General features: G+C 37.3%; 1 protein-coding gene across 4 annotated transcripts in view; it reads left to right on the top strand.

Annotated features, from left to right (window-relative positions):
* The window catches only part of Ku80, a 57,390-nt gene extending 41,761 nt beyond the window's left edge, over window positions 1-15,629 (top strand). For all 4 annotated transcript variants that reach the window (XM_070101874.1, XM_070101873.1, XM_070101872.1 and 1 more), the window contains 5 exons: window positions 5,051-5,175; window positions 7,296-7,453; window positions 8,855-9,080; window positions 11,094-11,232; window positions 15,496-15,629. In XM_070101874.1, the coding sequence (XP_069957975.1) occupies window positions 5,051-5,175; window positions 7,296-7,453; window positions 8,855-9,080; window positions 11,094-11,232; window positions 15,496-15,510 (663 nt within the window). In that variant the 3' untranslated portion in view covers window positions 15,511-15,629. The remainder of the gene's footprint in view (window positions 1-5,050; window positions 5,176-7,295; window positions 7,454-8,854; window positions 9,081-11,093; window positions 11,233-15,495) is intronic.
* Window positions 15,630-17,030: the final 1,401 nt, after the last annotated feature.

Below are 17,030 nucleotides of genomic sequence, written 5' to 3'. Positions count from 1 at the left end.
ACCATGCTTGGCTAAACTGGTTTTTAGAAATTGTAATAAAATTTTCAGGTAAACTAAGGTCTGTTAGAAGGAAGTTAACTTTTTAGAGTCATCTGTGTTTGTATCATTTAGTAGACAGCTATTTTCATTGTTTAATTCCTAATAAATTTATAATGAAATTATTTTAAAGTTTTATAATCATGCAAATATTGATATGCTACAACCCCTGTTTAGGTGAATTAATTTTAGTATTAGTATGTGTATTAAGTGGCTTTAAGTGAAACAAAGCTGAAGGGGGTGGGAGAGTTTCAGTGGAGAGGAATAAATGGGATTAGGTCAGGGGGTTTCAAATAGAGTTAGAGCTAAAGAAGGAGTAGCAATAATGTTGAAGGATAAGCTATGGCAGGAAAAGAGGGACTATAAATGTATTAATTCAAGGATTATGTGGAGTAAAATAAAGATTAGATGTGAAAAGTGGGTTATAGTAAGCGTGTATGCACCTGGAGAAGAGAGAAGTGTTGAGGAGAGAGAGAGATTTTGGGAAATGTTGAGTGAATGCGTGGGGAGTTTTGAATCAAGTGTGAGAGTAATGGTGGTTGGGGATTTCAATGCTAAAGTGGGTAAAAATGTTATGGAGGGAGTAGTAGGTAAATTTGGGGTGCCAGGGGTAAATGTAAATGGGGAGCCTTTAATTGAGCTATGTGTAGAAAGAGATTTGGTAATAAGTAATACATATTTTATGAAAAAGAGGATAAATAAATATACAAGGTATGATGTAGCACGTAATGAAAGTAGTTTGTTAGATTATGTATTGGTGGATAAAAGGTTGATGGGTAGGCTCCAGGATGTACATATTTATAGAGGGGCAACTGATATATCGGATCATTATTTAGTTGTAGCTACAGTTAGAGTAAGAGGTAGATGGGAAAAGAGGAAGGTGGCAACAACAAGTAAGAGAGAGGTGAAAGTGTATAAACTAATGGAGGAGGAAGTTCGGGTGAGACATAAGCGACTTATTGGCAGAAGGTGGGCTAGTGCAAAGATGAGTAGTGGGGGGGTTGAAGAGGGTTGGAATAGTTTTAAAAATGCAGTATTAGAATGTGGGGCAGAAGTTTGTGGTTATAGGAGGGTGGGGGCAGGAGGAAAGAGGACTGATTGGTGAAATGATGAAGTAAAGGGTGTGATAAAAGAGAAAAAGGTAGCTTATGAGAGGTTTTTACAAAGCAGAAGTGTTATAAGAAGAGCAGAGTATATGGAGAGTAAAAGAAAGGTGAAGAGAGTGGTGAGAGAGTGCAAAAGGAGAGCAGATGATAGAGTGGGAGAGGCACTGTCAAGAAATTTTAATGAAAATAAGAAAAAATTTTGGAGAGAGTTAAACAAGTTAAGAAAGCCTAGGGAAAGTATGGATTTGTCAGTTAAAAATAGAGTAGGGGAGTTAGTAGATGGGGAGAGGGAGGTATTAGGTAGATGGCAAGAATATTTTGAGGAACTTTTAAATGTCGATGAAGAAAGGGAGGCGGTAATTTCATGCACTGGCCAGGGAGGTATATCATCTTTTAGGAGTGAAGAAGAGCAGAATATAAGTGTGGGGGAGGTACGTGAGGCATTACGTAGAATGAAAGGGGGTAAAGCAGCTGGAACTGATGGGATCATGACAGAAATGTTAAAAGCAGGGGGGGGATATAGTGTTGGAATGGTTGGTACTTTTGTTTAATAAATGTATGAAAGAGGGGAAGGTACCTAGGGATTGGCAGAGAGCATGTATAGTCCCTTTATATAAAGGGAAAGGGGACAAAAGAGATTGTAAAAATTATAGAGGAATAAGTTTACTGAGTATACCAGGAAAAGTGTATGGTAGGGTTATAATTGAAAGAATTAAAGGTTAGACAGAATGTAGGATTGCAGATGAGCAAGGAGGTTTCAGAGTGGGTAGGGGATGTGTAGATCAAGTGTTTACATTGAAGCATATATGTGAACAGTATTTAGATAAAGGTAGGGACATTTTTATTGCATTTATGGATTTAGAAAAGGCATATGATAGTGGATAGAGGAGCAATGTGGCAGATGTTGCAAGTATATGGAATAGGTGGTAAGTTACTAAATGCTGTAAAGAGTTTTTATGAGGAGAGTGAGGCTCAGGTTAGGGTGTGTAGAAGAGAGGGAGACTACTTCCCGGTAAAAGTAGGTCTTAGACAGGGATGTGTAATGTCACCATGGTTGTTTAATATATTTATAGATGGGATTGTAAAAGAAGTAAATGCTAGGGTGTTCGGGAGAGGGGTGGGATTAAATTATGGGGAATCAAATTCAGAATGGGAATTGACACAGTTACTTTTTGCTGATGATACTATGCTTATGGGAGGTTCTAAAGAAAAATTGCAAAGGTTAGTGGATGAGTTTGGGAATGTGTGTAAAGGTAGAAAGTTGAAAGTGAACATAGAAAAGAGTAAGGTGATGAGGGTATCAAATGATTTAGATAAAGAAAAATTGGATATCAAATTGGGGAGGAGGAGTATGGAAGAAGTGAATGTTTTCAGATACTTGGGAGTTGACATGTCGGTGGATGGATTTATGAAGGATGAGGTTAATCATAGAATTGATGAGGGAAAAAAGGTGAGTGGTGCGTTGAGGTATATGTGGAGTCAAAAAACGTTATCTATGGAGGCAAAGAAGGGAATGTATGAAAGTATAGTAGTACCAACACTCTTATATGGATGTGAAGCTTGGGTGGTAAATGCAGCAGCGAGGAGACGGGTGGAGGCAGTGGAGATGTCCTGTCTAAGGGCAATGTGTGGTGTAAATATTATGCAGAAAATTCGGAGTGTGGAAATTAGGAAAAGGTGTGGAGTTAATAAAAGTATTAGTCAGAGGGCAGAAGAGGGATTGTTGAGGTGGTTTGGTCATTTAGAGAGAATGGATCAAAGTAGAATGACATGGAAAGCATATAAATCTATAGGGGAAGGAAGACGGGGTAGGGGTCATCCTCGAAAGGGTTGGAGAGAGGGGGTAAAGGAGGTTTTGTGGGCGAGGGGCTTGGACTTCCAGCAAGCGTGCGTGAGCGTGTTAGATAGGAGTGAATGGAGACGAATGGTACTTGGGACCTGACGATTTGTTGGAGTGTGAGCAGGGTAATATTTAGTGAAGGGATTCAGGGAAACCGGTTATTTTCATATAGTCGGACTTGAGTCCTGGAATTAGGAAATACAATGCCTGCACTTTAAAGGAGGGGTTTGGGATATTGGCAGTTTGGAGGGATATGTTGTGTATCTTTATACGTATATGCTTCTGAACTCTTGTATTCTGAGCACCTCTGCAAAAACAGTGATAATGTGTGAGTGTGGTGAAAGTGTTGAATGATGATGAAAGTATTTTCTCTTTGGAGATTTTCTTTCTTTTTTGGGTCACCCTGCCTCGGTGGGAGACGGCTGACTTGTTGAAAAAAAAAAAAAAATGTGTATTATAAATTTTAGTAGTAAGAATTTTTTGTTTTTGCCTTATCGGCCATTTCCAATCAAGGTAGGGTGACCTATTAAAGGAAACACATTCACCATCATTCACTCAATTGCTATCCTGCTAGAAGTGTACTGACATCAAAATTCAGATGACCCTCCTTCAGGAGAGGGTGGGATGTTTCAGGACACAAGTTTGGCTAACTAGTTTCCTTGAATTCCTTCATAAATGTTACCTTGCTGAAACTCCAACAGCATCTCAAGCATTAAGAACCAATTGTCTTCACTCATTCCTATTTAGTAACATACACATACTTGCTGGATGATCTAAGCCCCTAGCACTTGAAATCTCCTCTACCCCTTCACTCCACACCATCCTAGAATGACCCCTGACTCCTCCTCCCTTCCACCTCAGATTACTGTACCTTTTCAACATTCTGTCTTGTCTACAGATGACATAATTTGAATAGTTTCCCCTTGATCATATCTTGATTATTTAAAAGTTGATTTTTGAATTTGATATATACAGTGTTGCCAGGAATTGCCCTTGTTAGTATTGTTCAAAATTCCATTTATTATTTTGTAATAGTGTTCATAACTGAATAAATCTCTTATTATCAGGTAAAAATGAGTAAATCTCTTATTATCAGGTAAAAATGTGTAGACAAAAAGAAAATAAAGATGTCATTAATTTTGTTAGGTTACGGAAATTGTGGTTGATAGATACAGTACTTGCATCTGTTTACTTGATATTGATATCATAAGGGTGGCAGGTTTCAGGGATTGTGGTTAATAAAGACTGTTCGATGTCTGAGACAATTGTAAATGTGTAAAAAACTACCTCCTGTGTAACAGATAACATGCAGAGGAGGTTCTGCTTATGAAAATACAATTCATAAACATGGTAAAGGACTTGTTTGTACTTATGTTTCTGCTCAATTTGAGTTAATTTTTTAATTCAGCTGTTTCACACCAGTACAGGCTGACCCAAAAAAGGAAGCATTTCAAAACATAAGAATAGAGGAGCATTGTAGTTGGCCTACTAGGCAGGTCCTCTCACACTTAACTATTTTCACTCACATATCTATCCAACCTCTTATAATTCATTCTTGAGCTGTCTTTCCAGATATGCACAGAAGGGTATATACATTAGGTGATGAATCTTTCTTTGTATGTATACGCTTTAGAGTTTATTTTATAATACACCGGCCATCCCCACCAAGGCAGGGTGACCCAGAAAGGAAGAAATGAAAGTTTTTTTCTTTTTGCATTTAGTAATTCATGCAGGAGAAGGGATTACTAGCCCCTTGCTCCCGGTATTTCAGTCGCCTCTTACAATACACATGGCTTATGGAAGAAGAATTTTCCACTTCCCCATGAGATTTAGAGTTTATATTATTTCTTATTTTATGGATTTAATTATCCTTAGCTAGTTATGTAAAGGTGACATGCAGCCTCAGTGCCCTTTATGTATTCAATGGGCTTAAAATTTAATTAACCAACCAGCCCAGAAATGTATGGATATCAGATTTCAGATGATTCCTTTACTTCATCATGTTCCATTGATTATTGTATAGCTTTTTTAGTAGCACGTAGACTGATGAGGTATCCTTCTCATACAGAATATACTTGAGACTCCAATGAGTGTTTGTGAAGCAAGAGACAAAGTTGCATCATCCCTGAAGACACTTTTCCCAACTAAGAAAATTGTGAAAGCTAAAAGAGATAGCAAAGATCTGTTTGCAAGGTAGGAAAAAGGAAATTGGTATATAGTTGTGATATACGAATTAAAATGTTTCCCTGTGAACTATGAAAGCACCTTTTGTTCAGCACTGCTTGTGTTTGTATCCATGTTTTTATATTTAGTTTTTGTTCAGTATGTGTGTACAGTGGACTGTCGTTTAACACGGTAGTTATGTTCCTGAAAACGCCGTGTCAGTCAAAACTGTGTTAGACAAATTGAAGAACTTATGGGAAAAATAGGGTTACGTTTCTGGGAGCCCCCGAAAAGCCAAACAGCTTTTTTTTAGACCAACAGATCTTGCAAAATAAAAGTGAATATGTAATTGTAGTGCATTGTCTTGATATGTTACTGCTTAAGACTACAAATGCAATAGAAATAATAGTATTTCTTACCTTAAATTGTGGGTAATGGTGTTTGTGGATGATTGTGGAGATAGTGGATATGGATATGGTGCGGCCCTACTGGACTGAGGTGCATGGTTGTTGGTTGTCGGCAGAAGTGAATGATAGAGGTTCTGGTACTGAAGTCGATGGTTGTATTGGAGTGTGCATAAATTCTGTAATGAATCTCTGGGCTCTTTTATCCTGCAGTACATTATACAGCTGATGGTAAGGCATCATCAGCTGGTCTAGACCCTGTTTCAAAGCACTGCTTCTAGATTTGTTATTGTATAATTATACTATTACTATCAAATAATGTCTACCTATCATATTTATTCCAGAATAATATTAGGTATAACATAAATAACTTAGAAGCATGATAAAGATGCACAAATTAATAAAAACTAACATATAGAGAGGTATTGAAGGGTAGGCAGGGCTATGAGAGGAAGAAGGCACCAGCAGTCTTTCTCAGACTCTCAGTAAGTTGTGGATCACCATAGGGTGTGGAGGTGTGAGCTCACGGCACTATAAAATATTGTATAATAATACAATTACTATCAGTAAGTTTATCTACCTATCATATTTATTCCAGAATAATATTAGGTGTAACATAAATAATGTAGAAGCACGATAAAAACGAATTAATTAAAATCTGACATTATAGAGAGGTATTGAAGATCGGAGGGCGGGGAGGGATAAAAAAAAAAGTGACCGCGACCATTACAGAAAATGTTATGTGCCATGTGTTAAACATACACTCTTTTTCAGTAAGTCAGTCAAGTCAGTAAGTCATTCAGTCAAGTCAGTAAGTTATTCAGTCAAGTAAGTTATTCAGTCAAGTCAGTCAAGTAAGTCATTCAGTCAAGTCAATAAGTTATTCAGTCAAGTCAGTGTCATTCAGTCAAGTCACTGTCATTCAGTCAAGTCAGTGTGTTATTCAGCCAAGTCAGTGTGTCATTCAGTAAGTTATTCAGTCAAGTCAGTAAATCATTCATTCAAGTCAGTAAGTTATTCAGTCAAGTCAGTAAGGTATTCAGTGAAGTCAGTAAGTTATTCAGTCAAATCAGTAAGTCATTCAGTCAAATCAGTAAGTCATTCAGTCAAATCAGTAAGTCATTCAGTCAAATCAGTAAGTTATTCAGTGAAGTCAGTGTGTTATTCATCTCGTTCCTTTTAATTGTACGAACTGATGCTTCATTAAGGCCATAGGCCCTCGTTATATCCACCACATGTGAGCCACTCTTAAGCTTATCTAATATTTCGATTTTCTTCGTAATTCCTAGACTTGAACGCTTAAACCTTTTCTCGTCACTTGCAGGAACACTTGTATTCTTACTGAGCACCATGATTGCTTGGCAGATTTAACAAATGGCAATGAAAACAAGAAAATATGTATGTAAATAAACACAGTGAGCTTCTAAGATACTCGTTGACTCAATGGTGTAACCCAAAGACCATCCCACCCAGCGGGTGATCGCGAGGTCAAAATTTTTTCATCTCCTGCAACCGTGTTAAACTAATTTTACGAAGTGTTAAACAAAAATATGCCGCAATTCTTCAATCATGCTATAACCAAAATGTGCCAGACAAAACCGTGTTAAACGACGGTCTACTGTATATTATTTGTGCCTGTCAGATGTATAGACAGTATTTATACTGCATACTTAAGATCTTCACTTCAGCCATCATTATAGAATATGAAAGGATAGTGACCATTATTTGGTATTTTGATTTGTGCAGTACTGATGGCAAGAGCAACAAGAAGTCTAAGAAGGATGGGAATGAGACCATGAGTGCTAGTGACCTGACTCGCTCTCTGGTGACTCACGTCACCACGGCTACTCCAGTCAAAGACTTTTTGGCGCTCCTTGGTGGTGAAGCACCCGACTTCAACCTAAGTATAGTCTTGGTTTTGTATATCTTGTTGATAGTTTAGGCTGTGAATCAGATGTATTATGGTCCAAGTATTTAAAAAATTAGGAAAGAAGTTCAAATTTTATATATATTTTTAATTGAATTTACCTAATGGCTACTATCTCCATTAGATATGTTGGGGACAGGAGGCCTATGGCTTGTGAAGGGTCTTCCTATTTAGTATGAGTTGAGCCAAGTTTGTAGTAGGTTGGTATGGTGCTTAAGACTTACGTAAATATATAGAGTTCATAGTAGTAGATTGGTAGACAGCATCCACCCAGGGAAGTACTACTGTCCTACCAAGTGAGTGTGAGACAGAAACCTGTATTTGTTTTACATGATGGTAGGAGGGCTGGTGTCTTTTTTCTGTCTCATAAACATGCAAGATTTCAGGTGCATCTTGCTACTTCTACTTACACTTAGGTCACACTACACATGCATGTACAAGCATTTATATATACATACCTCTTGGAGTTTTCTTCTGTCTTCTTACTGGTGCTTGTTCTTGTTAATTTCTGCTCATCTCCATGGGGAAGTGGAACAGAATTCTTCCTCTGTAAGCCATGCGTGTTGTAAGAGGCAACTGAAATGCTGGGAGCAAGGGGCTAGTATCTCCTTCTCCTGTATGTACGTATTACTAAATTTAAAAGGAAAAATTTCGTTATTTCTTTTGGGCCACCCTGCCTTGGTGGGATACAGCCAGTTTGTTGAAAGAGAAAGAATGTCTGACATAGAAGTAGAATATGAGAGCCCCCATGGGTGCCAGCACCATCAACCAGGGAACACATGACTCACGAAACATAATAGCATACAAAATAGTCAGAGGAATTGGTAGGGTAGACAGGGACTGGCTGTTTGAAAGGTGAGAAGTGGTAACTAAGGACACAGCTGGAAGTTAAAGACACAGATGAACCACAGAGATATCAGGAAGTTCATGTATATTTCTTCAGTCTTTGAGTGGTTGGGAAGTGGAATGATCTCAATGAAGAAGTAGTGGAGGTAGGCTTCATACATAGTTTTAAGAGGAGGTATGATAGAACCCACAAGGCTATATAGGAGAGTACACGAGAAACAGGCACTCGTGGACATAGCCAAAAGTTAAAGACACAGATGAGCCACAGAGATGTTAGAATAATGCTGAAGAACAGGCTGAAACATTATCTAAAGATTTGTCTCCAATTTATCGGTTAGTTTTGAATTGCTCCAACCACTGTAGTGTGGCTTTTTCTTCTAAATGCTCTTCATTTAACCTGCTCTGTGTCTATTTTGCACTGAATTGCATAATGTTACTAATTATAGATATGTATAATCTTGAGAAACTGATGTGTGAAGAAAATGTCTCTCTTATTGACATTTCTGAATCATTTAATTTATTTAATTTTCAGTTTGTAAGCAGCTTGCAGACGTTGTACTCCAGTTAATTGACGGTCTTGGAAGCGGAGGTGGTTCTAATGCTGCAATGATGACTAAAGTGATTGATTGTTTGACAACCTTCCGTCAGGAGTCTTGTAGCATAGATCCGTCAACCTACAATAAATTTCTCTCCAGCCTGAAAGAGGTTGTAACCTCCATGTCTTTAAGTGACCTCTGGGACCATGTCAAAGAAAGTAGGTCATTTCAAATTTGAGCTTTAACTAGTATTTCCATTTTTTTTTAGTTTTTGTATCAAAATACAATACATATTGCATATTAAACTGACTTCTAGATTGTCTTGTATTCCATGTTGGAAAATGGTGTTAAATTGTTTACTTGCTGCTGACATTGTCATTATTGGTAACTTTTAAACTAAAGGTTTTCACTTTTATAATTGATTTTTGTTCTGATATTTTTAATGAACATTCAGGACTTCTTACCTATAAAGAAGAAAGTTATACGAGTGAGCAGGATATACTTGTGATCAGTTTCAAGGGTGGTTCTGCTCTCTTAGCCCAACCCAAGGCTAGACTTTTCTGTTTGTGTTTGTAGTCTGCTGGCCTACATAGCCTGGCTGATCTGGTATTTGGTGGAGGTTTTCTCTTGAAAACCTCTACAGGTATTCCAGCCATATTTATATGTATCTGCTGGAAGCAAGTTGAGGAGTCTTGGGCCACAAATGTTAACACTGTTTTCTTATTGTGCTTATGTCCATACATTTTTCCTGTGTTAGCTTTTGATGTTCATCAGCACACCAAACCTTGTCCTCGATACTTAACCCTTTCACTGTCGATGCCATAATATTACGGCTTGCAAGACAGTGTTGGTGCCGTAATATTACGCCAAAATTCTAGCGGCTTCCAGTCTTGTGGGAGAAAGCTGGTAGGCATACACTTGAGAAAATAGGTCTGAGTGGCCAGTGTGCACAGTATAAAAAAAAATCCTGAAGCACGCAGTGCATAATGAAAAAAAAAAAAACTGACTGTGTTTTTGGTTTAAAACACTGAATTTGCAGTGTATTTTCATATGGTATTTATGGTTGTATTCTCATCTTCTTGGTCTCATTTGATAGAATGGAAGATATGTTACAGAAATTGAGGTGATTTTGAATGGTTTTCAGACTAAAAGTACTTTAAAGTTTAGTTCAAAGTAGCGGAAATGTTCAATTTTTGCCGATGTTCAAGAGTAAACAAATTACGTCACGCATCCAATACACGTCAACTGGTGGGTCTAATATGCTTTCACAAATGCGCTGATGTTATTTATACCATTTTTACAATAATGCATTAGTCTGCATAACAGTAAAATCTTCTATTGTTTGTTTGAATAAAAATTCAAAATGGAGAGCAAGCGTAATATAAGAGGGGCCTGGAGACATGACTAATGAACAGAGAAAATGTTATTTTAGTGCTAGGAATGTCTGCATTGTTTTTTCTGGCCCCTATTTTGAAATTGGCCTTACTTGAATTGTGTATGAAATTGGCCAAATTACCAATTTCTGATAGCTTTATTGGGTAGTTGAAATAGGTAAATGGGTGGTTTCTTGTACTCATTTGGTAGAACAAATGGAGCTCTAGCAAAATAGCTATGAGTTTGGTTGACTGGAACAATGGAATTGGCCAAAAATAGGGCTAAAGTGGGCAAAATCTCTGATGTGTAAATATTGCCAAGAATGCTATCTTCGTGAGAACGTAATTCCGTAAGTTTTCCATTAAATTTCGTACTTTTGGGAAAAAGATTATCATTTCATAAGAAAAAATAATTTTTTTTAAATTCTTTGACATTGAGAGCAAGTTCAAGCAGGGGTCTCAACATTGAGGGGGTTAAATTTGTTTGAGCTGCTCTTTTCGTGTATGGCATCAAGTTCTTCCAAGAAGACTCCTTCCGATTCTTTCATTTATGTTTCCTTAACCTTCAAACGAAGAAGTGGTTGCTATTTTTATCCATTCACAAAATGTAAGCAGAACTGCACATATTGTGGGGGGGGTTTCTTGCTGAAGTATTTGATATTACCCCATAATTTACAGTAAGCTACTTCAGTATTAAAGTTCCTTTAGTCAAGGATGAGGCTATATTCCCCACTCATTTACTGGTCAGACTCAGTGATACATAACCTGACTGACTTAAATATATTGCACTTGTACCCAGGTGCTATGAGGAAAATTGATATTTTATAACTTAAAAGCCTATAATTTTTTGTTCTTTAGGTAGGCTTGGCATGATTAACAGTGAAGAAAATGCGAGGAGTAGTGTAGATAGAGCTGCAGCTGAAGAATTCCTGAAGTTGGAACAGCAGTCACAGCAGCCAGCCCCAGCTCCTCAAGTTCAGAATGACGACGTTGAAGATTTGGTTTGTATATTTTTACCTCAGTGTTTCCTTCATTTAATTTTTTATCTTAATTTTTAGAGAAGAGTGTATGCATATTTACAGTACTCTTTTTATTCAGTTAACACACTGACCATCTCCCACCAAGGCAGGGTGTATATGTATGCCGTATATATATATATATACAGTGGACCCCCGGTTAACGATATTTTTTCACTCCAGAAGTATGTTCAGGTGCCAGTACTGACCGAATTTGTTCCCATAAGAAATATTGTGAAGTAGATTAGTCCATTTCAGACCCCCAAACATACACGTACAAACGCACTTACATAAATACACTTACATAATTGGTCGCATTCGGAGGTAATCGTTATGCGGGGGTCCACTGTATATATATATAGTATGTGTATGTATATATATACATATATATACATATATATATACATATACATATATATATATATGTATATATATATATATATACATATATATATATATGTATATATTTATATACATATTTTTTTTTTTTTTTTTTTTTCAACAAGGCGGCCGTCTCCCACCGAGGCAGGGTGACCCAAAAAAGAAAGAAAATCCCCAAAAAGAAAATACTTTCATCATCATTCAACACTTTCACCACACTCGCACATTATCACTGTTTTTGCAGAGGTGCTCAGAATACAACAGTCTAGAAGCATAAACATATAAAGATACACAACATATCCCTCCAAACTGCCAATATCCCAAACCCCTCCTTTAAAGTGCAGGCATTGTACTTCCCATTTCCAGGACTCAAGTCCGACTATATGAAAATAACCGGTTTCCCTGAATCCCTTCACTAAATATTACCCTGCTCACACTCCAACAGATCGTCAGGTCCCAAGTACCATTCGTCTCCATTCACTCCTATCTAACATGCTCACGCACGCTTGCTGGAAGTCCAAGCCCCTTACCCACAAAACCTCCTTTACCCCCTCTCTCCAACCCTTTCGAGGACGACCCCTACCCCGCCTTCCTTCCCCTATAGATTTATATGCTTTCCATGTCATTCTACTGTGATCCATTCTCTCTAAATGACCAAACCACCTCAACAACCCCTCTTCTGCCCTCTGACTAATACTTTTATTAACTCCACACCTTCTCCTAATTTCCACACTCCGAATTTTCTGCATAATATTTACACCACACATTGCCCTTAAACAGGACATCTCCGCTGCCTCCAACCGTCTCCTCGCTGCTGCATTTACCACCCAAGCTTCACACCCATATAAGAGTGTTGGTACTACTATACTTTCATACATTCCCTTCTTTGCCTCCATAGATAACGTTTTTTGACTCCACATATACCTCAACGCACCACTCACCTTTTTTCCCTCATCAATTCTATGATTAACCTCATCCTTCATAAATCCATCCGCCGACACGTCAACTCCCAAGTATCTGAAAACATTCACTTCTTCCATACTCCTCCTCCCCAATTTGATATCCAATTTTTCTTTATCTAAATCATTTGACACCCTCATCACCTTACTCTTTTCTATGTTCACTTTCAACTTTCTACCTTTACACACATTCCCAAACTCATCCACTAACCTTTGCAATTTTTCTTTAGAATCTCCCATAAGCACAGTATCATCAGCAAAAAGTAACTGTGTCAATTCCCATTTTGAATTTGATTCCCCATAATTTAATCCCACCCCTCTCCCAAACACCCTAGCATTTACTTCCTTTACAACCCCATCTATAAATATATTAAACAACCATGGTGACATTACACATCCCTGTCTAAGACCTACTTTTACCGGGAAGTAGTCTCCCTCTCTTCTACACACCCTAACCTGAGCCTCACTATCCTCATAAAAACTCTTTACAGCATTTAATAACTTACCACCTATTCCATATACTTGCAACATCTGCCACATTGCTCCTCTATCCACTCTATCATATGCCTTTTCTAAATCCATAAATGCAATAAAAACTTCCCTATCTTTATCTAAATACTGTTCACATATATGCTTCAATGTAAACACCTGATCTACACATCCCCTACCCACTCTAAAACCTCCTTGCTCATCCGCAATCCTACATTCTGTCTTACCTCTAATTCTTTCAATTATAACCCTACCGTACACTTTTCCTGGTATACTCAGTAAGCTTATTCCTCTATAATTTTTACAGTCTCTTTTGTCCCCTATATATATATATATATATATATATATATATATATATATATATATATCTATATATATATATATATATATATATATATATATATGCACAGTCCTGTATAATTGTTTTTTATTCTACTTTTTTGCTATTTTGGTCTTCTAAGGTGATGTACAATAAAAATTTATAAGATTACAATTATTTTATAGTATAATAGTCATCGAAACATGGAAATTATTCTCATTGTTTGACTTTTCTGGGTTAAATATACTCAGTGTGATTTATGGCTGAATTCCACTGTTAGTATCATAAAATTGTAATAAATTTGGACAGAATAAGTCATCTTTGAACCACTTACACACACTGTTTGCTGGTGGTGGAGCAACAGCTCTTGGTTCCTTTGTTTACTTTTGCTAGTGAGGCATACTAGTACATTGGACACACAGTTATCACACATAGTTATCCATGCTGCTGTTGGTAGTAAATAATTTTTAGTTCAAGTTTGTAGTTGATATATAATGTAATTAAGCCTTTTATTTATTGAATTTAGTTTAATTTTAGCACATTTTATATCATGTTTTATGATTATGAATAGCAAGGTAGTATAAAATATCTATATATATATAATAAATCAAGTTAAAATTGCAGCTCTTCAGAATGTTTCATAAAAATGATTTTCTTAAGTGTTTTGCAAGGTTTTCCTGTCACTTTGACTAAGTGTGTTATATCTGAATTTATAATCTTTTGTCATCTCTAACCCTTAAACTATCCAAATGTAGAGCTATGTTTGTACCGCTAGTGCTCCAAACGTAGATCTACGTTTCATTTTTTCTGCCTCCAAATTTGGCATGATTGGCCTGAGATGCCTGGTCAGTATAGAATGGGTCTTAACACTCGGTGTGTGCAGTATTAAAAAAATCTGGGACCTCTTAGTACCTTGTGGGAGCACCAGTTTAATTGAGCACCAGCTAGAGCAAATAGCGTGGCAAACACCAGGGATTCACTAATGTCATGTCGTATTAACACTCCCCTTTAAAGAGGAAAGTGATGTTGATCCTTTCATTTTTGATACCACTGGTAGTGTCATCCTGCCAGAATGTCGTATGTATTAGGGTGGCTGACTTTGGCTGGGTGGCTTTAGCTGTATCTATCTGTCTATAAATTACCTAGGATAACCCAAAAATTCTAGGCAAAGTGCTATACAGTGCTTGGAGATATAAGGCATAATAAGCATGATGCAAGTAATATGCATTTTCGCTTGCTCAGGATTCAGGAAGCGGTTCGTAAGCCAACAAGTTTACGAGCCGCTTCGATACACACAGGCAAGCAGATGGAAAGAAACACACACACACACACACAGAAGGACAGATAAGCAGAGCTAGACAGATACAGACAGACAGATAGACATGTTTTTGTGTAACTGAAAACAAATAAAGCCAGGGTTTCCTTCAGCAGTGCACGATCATCAAGTGTCAAACCACTGTTTACCCTGTCAGCAGTTTCAGTGACTTGTCATAAACACCATGCTTCAAGGAGTTTCATATATACTCCAGCATGTCTAAAACATTGCTGGGATCTATAAATACTTTGAATATATTTCTAGATAATAGTAAATGACCAAGGCAAGTGAGAATGTTCACCTGTCAGTGTGTTTGTGACTATATGAGTACTATTTCAGTACCTAATATTAGTGTCAGAACAAAGATTGGTTATGAAATCACAAGAACTATTATAAATTGTAATTACCAGAACATAAAAAATATATAAAATAATAAAAAAACAAGAAAAGTTATATCAGCAAGCTGCAGGACTCGATGTTGCAGTCAGGTGAGCATCCAGTGCCAACTTCGCTCTTATATCTTGGTAAGTACTGGTCTTAAATTTTATTTTTTTTTGGTCTTAAAACACAGAAAATTGCCCTCTTTTATTTTTTTTTTCAAAATATTTGGAGCACTGGCAGTGAAAACATAGATCTGTGTTTGGACAGTTTAAGGGTTAAGCTTACTCAATACAGTATTACTTGTATAGTAATTTTAATGTAAAAAGCATTGCCACTAACACAGGACTGATAACAGGTCATAAATAATGCATGTAATTTAAATTTGACCATTTTCTTGTTTTCAGCTGGATGACATGTAGTGTGTGTTGCAGATAGTCTTCATGGTACTGGAGAAACTCGAAAATTAAATGCCTTAGAAACTCTGCCTAGAAAGAAAAGTGATGAAAAGTATTATTTTCTTTAAATTTTGACTCTTTGTGTAAGAAAATATGCGACCCACAGTACAAGATTAGCCTAGTGATAGTTGCAGAGATCAGACTATTTTTTCTGGTATTATTTTATTAAGTGGTAGTTTTAACTGTTGTTTAGTGTTTTTAGGATAGAAATGAGAGTTCAAAGAATTTTGTTAAATATCTCATTGAAAATTGTACGTTATATTCCTTGGGAAGTCCTAAGACCTTAAAGCCATACAGTTCTTGGGCAACGGGCACTGTATGGCAATAGCTAAAGCAGTACACCACTAGTACTTACACCTTCAAGCCACTGTTGATACTATCAGAATTGTAGTTGCTACATTAATTTGATATTCAAAAGCTTACTACAACTGGAGTGTTTATTACCCTTCAAGTTAGTTTCATGTAGCACTATACTAACATTTTACCCATTTAGTTTGTACAGCTAATAGTAATGGTATGCTGTGAATTTCATGTATTTTTTTTATGTATATACTTGAAATTATATGGTTCACAGGATTTGTTCTGTAGACTTTGTCCTGTACGGTCAGATGCTCCTGTGCTTCTCAACCAGTCTCCCTGCAATCCCCGTTGGGGAGGGGAACCTCTACCATCTCCACGATGTCTCATTGTGTGAGGATTAAACCCAAGACTGCTGTCATCAACGATGTCACGAAACTTGAACTTGCATCCTCTCCAGTCTAGTCTAAGAGTTAAGTTTTCGAACATTACTTCTCTGAATGCTGTATAGCCCTTGTGGCTTAGCGCTTCTTTTTGATTATAATAATAATAATAATACTTCTCTGAAAGAAGCTTTCCTCGTCATCTTTCTTGATGAAGAAGCAGCAGACAAGGTACTCACGCCTACTGCACTGAAGATCTTAGACGACTGTGGCTTTATCATCTCTACCTCACCTTACATGCTAGCTAAACGGTCAGTGTTCATGAAACACCTTGATAAGCTAATCACGAACATGTCTCCCGGTGACAGTAAATCATCAATTGAAGACCTTAATGCCTGGGCCAAGATTGACTCCATTGTGAAGATCCTCAGTGCTCAAGGTCACATTTCTGGACGTCACCATGGCAACTAGAGCACTGTCTGATGGCCTGGCCATCTCCTACTTATCAACTTTCGTCAAATTGAACTAGAACGCTTCAACCATGTAACACCTTGTTGGATATGCTGCTCCTACAATCATTCAGCTGCCGAATGCCATGTGAAGAACAAGATGATCTGTTCCACCTGTGGGTCTGAAGGTCACGACTTTCGTTCCTGCACCTCAACTGCTGCTCCCACCTGCATCAACAGTAAGAGCGACCACCATACTCTGGCAGCCAAATGTCCTGTTCGTAAGGAGATCCTTGCAAAGAAACTAAAGGAAGACCTGAAGAAGACTACAGGAAACTCTCCTACTTATGCTGCT

The sequence above is a fragment of the Cherax quadricarinatus genome, chromosome 79 (assembly GCF_038502225.1).
Source record: "Cherax quadricarinatus isolate ZL_2023a chromosome 79, ASM3850222v1, whole genome shotgun sequence".
In the NCBI taxonomy this organism is placed as follows: domain Eukaryota; kingdom Metazoa; phylum Arthropoda; class Malacostraca; order Decapoda; family Parastacidae; genus Cherax; species Cherax quadricarinatus.
The sequence above is the reverse complement of the archived record's forward strand: the minus strand, read 5'-3'. Positions and strand labels throughout refer to the sequence as shown.